Below are 9,002 nucleotides of genomic sequence, written 5' to 3'. Positions count from 1 at the left end.
AGAGAGAGAGAGAGAGAGAGAGAGAGAGAGAGAGAGAGAGTAGGCGTTGCGGGGTGTAGCGGTGAGCGACACCCCTTCCGCGTTCATTCCGTATAACCTACAATACCTACATGAGATATAAAGAAGACACGCGCAAGTTTCGCATCTCGAATCTCGAATACGTTTCGAATTAAACATCGAACTGGTAGACGCATACACGTTGATACGCGTGTATACAAGGTGGGCAGGTGAAGAAGGCAGGAACAGCTGCTGGACAGCTGAACAGCTGGACCGATATTCGTTTCCAGGTAGAGCGAGTCGAGTCGAGCGAGTCGCATCATGGTCCAAGGATATAACTGTACGTTACGATACGGACGAGGACGAGAAATCGACTATTTCACGATTCAAAGGGAAAAGATGGATAGCATTCTGTCTATCGAACGATGAAACTATCGAACGAAACGATGGAAAACAGGTGGTTTCGTTCGAGCGAAATTCATCACCTTCGAGCAAAGTGTTGAATGCGAAGCAAAGTGGTTGGGAATCGCGTCGTGCTTTCGCCGGAATTATGGAACGGAATACGTGTATAGATATACTGTAGTACCTTTGGTATTTTGAAACCATTTCAGATGTATATAAATTCATACGTATACGTATACGTGTATACGTAGATGTATAGGACACCTTTGTCATTGGAAACCTTGAAGGATGGATCGTTTTTCCTAAGGTTCTCACCAAAGTTCGAAAGCGCTGTGTACTCTGGTACGTACACTACGTGGAGAGTGTCGAGAGTATAAAAAAAAAAAAAACCCCGCATAGATGTGGTTTATACCCTTAATCGCAATTTCACTTCCTCGAGAAGCATAGCGAACTGTAGAATTGCGCAATTTATCGCGTGATACGGTGACTCAGACGGGTGAAATGCAGAGCGCGGGTGTTCCACGCGATAGATGTGTAGATGCGGAGAGTGCGAGAGCATGTAAGTTTCGCAAGACACAGTTCATGCTCGTGTAGGCGAACGTTAATTGTAAGCACTTACTTTTCTCTTTTAAATCTCTTGTCCTGTTCTGTTTCTGGGAACATCTCGAACGAGAGCGCAATCGCGCCCATCCATGTTCTATCCCTACATATAATCTATATATAATCCAAATACGAGTAAAAAGGAAAACCGAACGCTTATTCGATCATTCGTTGATCTATATACGTATCGATCTTAATATTTTGCCATAATTAGCAATTAGAGGCAATATTTCGTCATAGCGTTTACTCGTATTTTTCTAAATGCGCATCGAGTAGACGGAGGAAAATCGTATTTAGTATTCCGTTGCTGTGGCTAGCATCCGGTTAAGTGGCGACAGCCGCTCCCACCGATCGCGTGCGCACACGAATCATGTTAGTCGTCGTGTTGCCGCGATTCTCCGATTCCATTTCATTTTCTCCATCTCCTATCCTTGACGAGAAAGGATGGGGTCAACGATGATTTCGCCATGATTCTAGCAAACGAGCCGGTACATTGCGGAGATTGCAATGTTGATGCCTACTTATTTCCTATTTATTCCAATTTTATTATTCCGATTTATCGTATTATCTTTTCTCGCGATTCAACTCGATTCAATTCGGTGTATTGTTCGTGATCGTTTTTTATTCAACGTAAACAACACGTTTGACGATACGATAAACGTGTCGTGATTAAAATTAATCGGTCATCTGAATGCAGACGAATTATAATCGCGATAAAATTCATGGAAAAACAGCTTGATTGACGAATGATGATCGGAACGATACGCGAGATTTGGAAGAAAGAAAAAAAAAACTGAGTAAAAATAAGAAATGATGATCGAAAAATGGAATGAAAAATTGATCGTTCAAAAATCCAGAAGGAAGGTTGATAAATAAATAGGCGACGATAGGTTGATTTGCCAGAGTTTGGGAAGCTACGAGTACGTAAACAAGCGCGAATACACTGACACATGCATCGATATGTACGGATGTACGCGAATGCTTAAGTGGAAGAGTTTAAAGCTTTCAAGTGGAGAAGTATACGTAAATAGGTGGAAAGGGAGGGATGGAGATGGGAAACGGAGAAAGAGGAAAGAGAAAAGGGAGCAACGTACACAGGCTTTCAGGGTTAAAGAGGGAGAAAAGAACGGCTGCATCGCGACTGGCTGGAAAGGCAGCGTGTTTACACGGTTAGTGGGGGTAGGTGGTACCCGCGTCTCAGCTGAGCGTAGTAGTATAGAGGTAGAAGACTGACGCGAGGGCGAGTTAGTTGCGAATGAGCGCTCGTCGGGCGAGCGTCGTTACGACGTCGTTGCGGTCGATAATGTCATCTCGTGATCGACGAGCAGCCACTGGATATTGAAAATCTTATATACGCACGAATATTGTACGCATAAACGAGCAATCGAGGACGTGTGGGGACAGTTTTTAAGTATATATTTGTTACTTATCTTTGTAGTGCTTTGTGTAAAGTGCGTGTACGTTGAAAAACAATCGTTCTTTTGTTTTTCTTTACACTGCGTCCACATTGTCCCCGTGTCGCATCGCACCGCGTATCATTGTCGTGCGTGCGAATAACGAAAATTACGCGCTTGTAATTCTGACAGATAGTGTTGCGTGATAATAAACTTCTCGCATATTGCCGTCTATCTTGCGATCGTCGATACATCTTGACCGTATAGTCTCTTCTCATTGTTATTTTATCGCACGTTCCATCATCAATCGTACTGCCATCCTCGAAAAATTATCTTTGTTTTGTTCGTCCAAGTAAACGTGACGTAGTGATTGTAGTGATGGTGGTGGTGATAATTATATATTGGTAATCGAAATAAGCAATAATAATAACGACGAATACTGTCGTAGAAGTAAAACAAGAGAAGACGAGAGAAAAAGAAAAAAAAAAGACTGCTCAAGTGAAATACCGAATACAGACATAATCGTATGAGAAAAGAAAGATTTCAAGATATTATTCTTAACATCGAATCGTTCGTTCTTCTTTACGGATCGAATTTGCAAATTTTTTCGAGTGCAGTGTATCGTTGCGGTCACAGATTAAAAGTGAAGTGATAAGAAGAAATTTGTTGTAATTCTCGGCCCGCAAAATGGTGCCGCAACAACAAGATAGTCCCTCTAGTTCCGGGATTCCTATGTTTGGATCATTGCTTGTGGATAAAAATTCGGCGACACCGTATTCGGATGCCACGCAAGTATGTAATTTTGATTTTAAAATATTGCGCTTCGTTACGAATTAGCGATCGATTATCTCGAACGAAATGATCCGTATTTTTTATACGCGTATGTTATCAAAAGCGATGTAATGTATGTTATATGTTTCCACGGATTAAATAAAAAAGTTACATTTCTTTAAAGAAAGGAAAGATTTAGAAGATGTGTGTGTGTGTGTGTGTGTGTATGCGTGTAGTTTTTAGATTTAACGCGTTATTCCAGTTAAACATTTTCACGAGAAGAAACACGAGGTACGTGCCTGTTTATTTTTGTAGCGACAAAACAGCGTCCAACGGAAGGATAGATTATTTTTGTCCACCGTTCATTATTCTTTTCTGCATTGAATTTGAATTTTGTTTACATTTTTCATAACGATTTTTATCAAATTTCTCCAAGATTTTTTTCTTTCTCTCCCTCCTCTCTTCTCTCCTCCCCCCTCTCTCTCTTTCCTCCCCCCTCCCTCTTTCTCCATAACTTCTGATTTTGATAAAATTTTTTTCATTCTCATTTCTATCGGCTACAATCTTGTTGCGTTACCGTTTCTTTTCGATAAAATTTTCACTTCAAATTACATTTTAACGTGGGATGAAATTTTATCTTTAAATCGAAAAATCATTTCAAAGATCATTCGCGCGTGCGAAACAAATCGATAATTCGAATGAAAAATACTGATTAAACGAGCGAAAAGGCTTTTTTTTTTTAAAAATGTAAAAAAAAATCTCGCATATTATCGCATTTATCGGAAATAGATCAATTTTATTCGATTCAATATAAAAATATCGGTGAACGACAGCGATGGTAGTATATGCGCAGATGAGACATCGAACGAACAACTAAATCAATTCAGCTGCATGAATTGAATATGTTTTATTATGCGTATCTGTCGAAATTATCGTAAGTAAAGTTACACGGATTTTTTTTCCTCGACAAATTTCATGGTTATCGGATATTTAGTAGCGATATCTACATATAAATTACATTTTAAACACACATATATACAAAGTTTCGGATATTTGATCATCGTTCGATTCATTTATATACCAATATAAATTAAAATATCGCATTTTTTTTTTCGATCCTTTTAATTTTATTTTTCTTTTTTTCTTTTAATTAATTTTTTATTTTTAGATTTATGTTACAGAATTATATATATATATATATATATATATACATATTAAAGTATACATAGTTATGTATATAACATCGGGAATAAAACGATAGATAATTGATCGTTAAATTAAAAAGTAAGACGAGATAAACAATTTTTTATAAATTTTTCACTGCTAGAAGAATTGTTCGCGGGTCAATTACTTCGATTATACGTAGCTTGAAAACAAAGCAGAAGAACGTACATACGATAGATTCTTCCGTTGCAAGCAAGCATGCGTTCGTATACCATATGATCGCTATGTATTAAGCAGCTGTGTTCTCTTCCACCTTCGTAACCTAGATTATAGCCTTTCGATTTCCACTCTAATGCGTACCGAGTAATCGATGATATCTAGAATTCCAATGAACAGAGATTGCACGCTACGTGTTCCTAGTTTTCGACGATACATGGATTATCGTTTAACGAAATAGGTGACGCTCGTGATGCTGTTACACGAATGATTATGAGCGCATGCGCGAGTTTGAACGCGTTCACGTATAATAACGTTTACTTTTAGTTTGTCCACAGAGATACAACGTGATCGTAAATTGTCCAATTAACTAATCGACAACGTTATTATCCATGACGAGGTCAGCTACACGGTTCTAATCCGACAGTTTAAACGTATTTTTAATCTTATTTCCACACTGATTTTAAGATCGTGATCGTCATCTTTACACGCGATGTGTATTGTTCGGGATATAATAAAATTCTTCGAACGAAGAATGAAAAAAAATATACCAGCGCGTTATCCGTGGATAGAAAAATTGTAAATCGATAAATGTTAAACGTAATAGAGGATGTAGGAGGAGTTTTCTTTCATCTTTCAATCTGTTTCTCCTTTTCTGTTTCAGACGAAAAAGAACAATCCTAATCACATAAAGAGGCCGATGAACGCGTTTATGGTTTGGTCACAGATCGAACGTAGAAAAATATGCGAGATTCAGCCTGATATGCATAACGCGGAGATTAGTAAACGGCTGGGAAGACGTTGGAAAACGTTGGACGAAGCTGAAAGAAGACCGTTCATCGAAGAAGCGGAACGGCTGAGGCAATTGCACATGGTGGAATATCCGGATTACAAGTATAGACCGAGGAAAAAAACTTCGAAATCGGCAACGTGTATAGGGCAAAAAACAAAAGAAGGGGGGGGAGGTAAGAAGCTGAGGAAATCGGGTTTGTCATCGATGGGAGGAGGAGGAGGAGGAGGAGGTGGTTCAATGTCGAGTAAGAATCACGCACGGAATCACGATAACAACAACAACAACAATTCCGAGACGAGCGGCACAGGGAGTACCGTGGGCGGAATAGCGGTGAAAAGGTTGCAAACTCACTCGGTCGGTAACAAACCCGTATCGCGTTTGAAGGTTAGATTGGCGTTGGATAAGAGACCTCCTCTCGACTACACGCCTAGTCCACCGATCGTCACCGCGAAAATACCGAGCAGCCCGTCTTGCGTTACGCCGGATTCGCCGGAATCCGCGAGCTTTTACGAGGACAATTTGTTGGAGTGCGGCGGCGGGTCGACCGTCGGCAGGCTAATGGCCAACGACAACACGGATCGTCGCGCGGCGATCAGAGCTACGCAACCGTCTACTACCGTTGGCAAAATGAAGCGGGAGCCCAGTTTCGAGATGGATTACGAAAGCACGTTCGAGCCGAAGGATCGATTGTTATCCTCGGTCGGTCCCGTTACCTTCGCCGCTTCCGTCGAAGACATGGATCTACTTTCGGACAAAAGTTTACGCGTACGAACGCCCCGTCACAACAATCATCACCATCATCATCATCATCATCATCATCACCATCAAAATCATAGCGGCGAGGATGATCGTCGCCACCACCACGACCACAACCACCATCACCACCATCACCAAAACCACACCAACCACAACAACCACAACCATCATCTGGAATGTCGATCGAACTTTCTGATGAAAGAAGATTCGGCAACGTCGAACATCGTGGGAGCGGCGACGAGCACCGGGACGACCACCACGACCACGAGCACGGGAAGAACAACGATCGAGACGATAGATGGAAAAATGAAGATGGAATTGAATTCCGGTGAGGGGGCGGAAATTGAAATGGAAACGGATTTGTCGACGGCCGTGACGAATACGGATAAGAACAGGAGCGACGCGGCGGGAACGGAACAACGAGGGCGGACGAAACATTCAACGAGCGCGGTTGTCGGTTCGGCCGGCACGAATGACGATACCAACAGCGCTTCCACGATCATCGATGCTCCTAATAATATAATCGGGGATACGACCATTGCCGCAACGGTCGTCAAACTCGAGGAATCGACCAATAATCCGAGTTTGGCCGATCTTTATTCGTTGACGGATCTGTTGCAGATACAACCATCCGATTTCAAGATCGATCTAGATATGGAAACGATAACTACGGACCTGGATACGTTCGAGACTGCTAGCTCGAGCAGCGGATCACACTTTGAGTTTTCCTGTACACCAGACGTCACGGACATGTTGTCCACCATTGGCGTAGGCTCAGACTGGGTTACCTTTTGAAAATTTCCCAATTTCGATCTATTCGGTGCGAAATTCCAATACTATTTTGCGTATACTATTCTATAAATCCGGATCATCCATTTTCTTCGCATCTTCTTCTCCGATATCCAAATTTGGTATCCGTTAAATCTATAAAACGGATTTTCGCGACAATCTTGAAAATACGAAAATACGCAACATGACAGCAAGTCTTTTTGTACATTTTTCGTGTAGTATATTAGATATAAGATGTTTCTCTTTTTTTTTTTTTTTTATATATATATATATATTTTTTTTATTTTATTTTAACGGCATTATTATACATAAAAAATGGGAAGAGGTCATCGAGAACTCGTCCTTTTTCGCATCTTTGACGAAGGAGAAAAAGAAAAAAAAAAAAAGAAAGAAAACAGAGAATTGGACGCATACTAATGATCGCCGCCGTCATTTGGTAATGAGAAACGAGAGCGTAGAAAGAAAGAAACGAACGTTTTCTCGTTTGCTCTCTCCTCCCTTCCAACGTGAGAATCCTCCTCGATACCGCGTCAAACGTTTGATCTCATATTTTTTTTTTTTTTATCTTTAACACTACGCAGCAATGGTACTACTTTTTTTTTTTTTTTTTTTTTTAACTTAATCATCAATCCACGCGATTAGTTTTATCGATCACGATTCTTTCGATGCTAACTTTTTTTTATATATATATATATATATATTTCCATCGATTTTCTAGCACCCGATTTACCGGAAGACTTGAACACTATTCACTGCCGGATTCGATCGTACACGGATACTGTACTTTTTCTTATCGATATTATCCTGATTTGCTCAGCAACGTTTTAAGTTGAAAAAAAGAAAAAAAAAAAAAAAAAAAAAAAAGCAACTGCCAAAAGAATAACGTAACGATAGCTTGTTTCGTTCTCTTAGATTCTTCGATCGAAGATATCAATTTCCGTAATGTCGACCACACGTTTTTTCTTGGTTCTAAGTTCGCGCGTATTCGTCGAGATATCGCGAGACGTCATGGCAAAATACGAACACGGATATGTTTATAAATATCGCTGAACGCGATCGAGAATGAGAATAAGTTTTTTTTTTTTTTTTTTTTTTTTTTTTTTTTTTTTTTTTTTTTTTTTGCAGATTCGTCGTTATAGGATAAACGTACGTAAGATATCAAGGGCCAAAGTTATTTTACCCATTTCTTACTACATTCGCTCTATTTTTATCCCGTTCACTCGCATCGTGCCTTCTCTTCTCTTCTCTTCTCTTCTCTCTTTCTCTCTCTCTCTTTCTCTATGATTCGATAGGCTGTGAAAAATATTTTTTTTATCTAAAGATATCCGATGATCGATCAGTTTTCGAGAGTACCTATATGGGAAATGGGTCGAGTGTGAACGATAATAAAAAGAGGAGAGAAAAAAGGGAAAATAGTTGCAGTCGCTGCGTTGTCGACGGTTTGCTTTAATTCGATTAGATTCGATATTCGTGTCGTGTCGTGTCATTGCGTTGCGTGAAGATAAGATTCTTTTTGCAAAGTATGCGTATAAATATATATATATACGTATGAATATGAATGTAAGTTTGAAATGTGCGATGGATTCGATCCGATCTAATTAATTTTTTTTTCTTTTTTTTTTTTTTTTTTTTCTTTTCCATCGAAGCGAAATCGTACGCGCGATTCTCTCTGAAATGTAATACGTTTTCCCCGTATATTGTAATGCCGACAATGAATAACGATGTACGCTCGAACGATGATGAACCACGTTGAACGACTTTTTCACCGAAAAGAAAGAAAAAGAAAAGGCGAAAGCGAGTTTTGTTATATCGATGAGAAAAAAAAGAAAAAGAATAAGGAACGAGAAGGAAATAGAAACGTGAAAAAGTAATTCACCGTACATGTTTGTAATTTATGCCAATAGCTATTGTAAAAATAAACGACAACACACCAAAGTGCAATATTACGTATGATTGTTCTGCAAACGTTGTAAATGATGGGAAAAGAACGGATTAATTGGCGATGCGGCAGACAACACGAACGACGCGAACGATCCGGAAAAGCAATACCGATTTTTCTCCCTAATCGCGTCTTTTTTTTTTTTTTTTTTTGAACGGTGATCCATCGATGATCGATCGTC

The 9,002-nt window shown here is 39.7% G+C and overlaps 1 protein-coding gene across 1 annotated transcript; it reads left to right on the top strand.

Moving 5' to 3' along the window:
- The first annotated feature begins 1,832 nt into the window (after nucleotides 1-1,832).
- On the top strand, nucleotides 1,833-7,963 carry LOC122715043 (myb-like protein A). Its single transcript, XM_043936938.1, has 2 exons — nucleotides 1,833-3,185; nucleotides 5,209-7,963. The coding sequence occupies exons 1-2, from the start codon at nucleotides 3,081-3,083 to the stop codon at nucleotides 6,886-6,888; spliced, it is 1,785 nt and encodes a 594-aa protein (XP_043792873.1). The 5' UTR covers nucleotides 1,833-3,080; the 3' UTR covers nucleotides 6,889-7,963.
- The last annotated feature ends 1,039 nt before the right edge of the window (nucleotides 7,964-9,002 follow it).

Source organism: Apis laboriosa, unplaced genomic scaffold, assembly GCF_014066325.1.
Source record: "Apis laboriosa isolate Shangri-la unplaced genomic scaffold, ASM1406632v1 scaffold34_cov151, whole genome shotgun sequence".
In the NCBI taxonomy this organism is placed as follows: domain Eukaryota; kingdom Metazoa; phylum Arthropoda; class Insecta; order Hymenoptera; family Apidae; genus Apis; species Apis laboriosa.
Note: the sequence above shows the minus strand (reverse complement) of the source record. Positions and strands in the feature narration are given on the sequence as shown.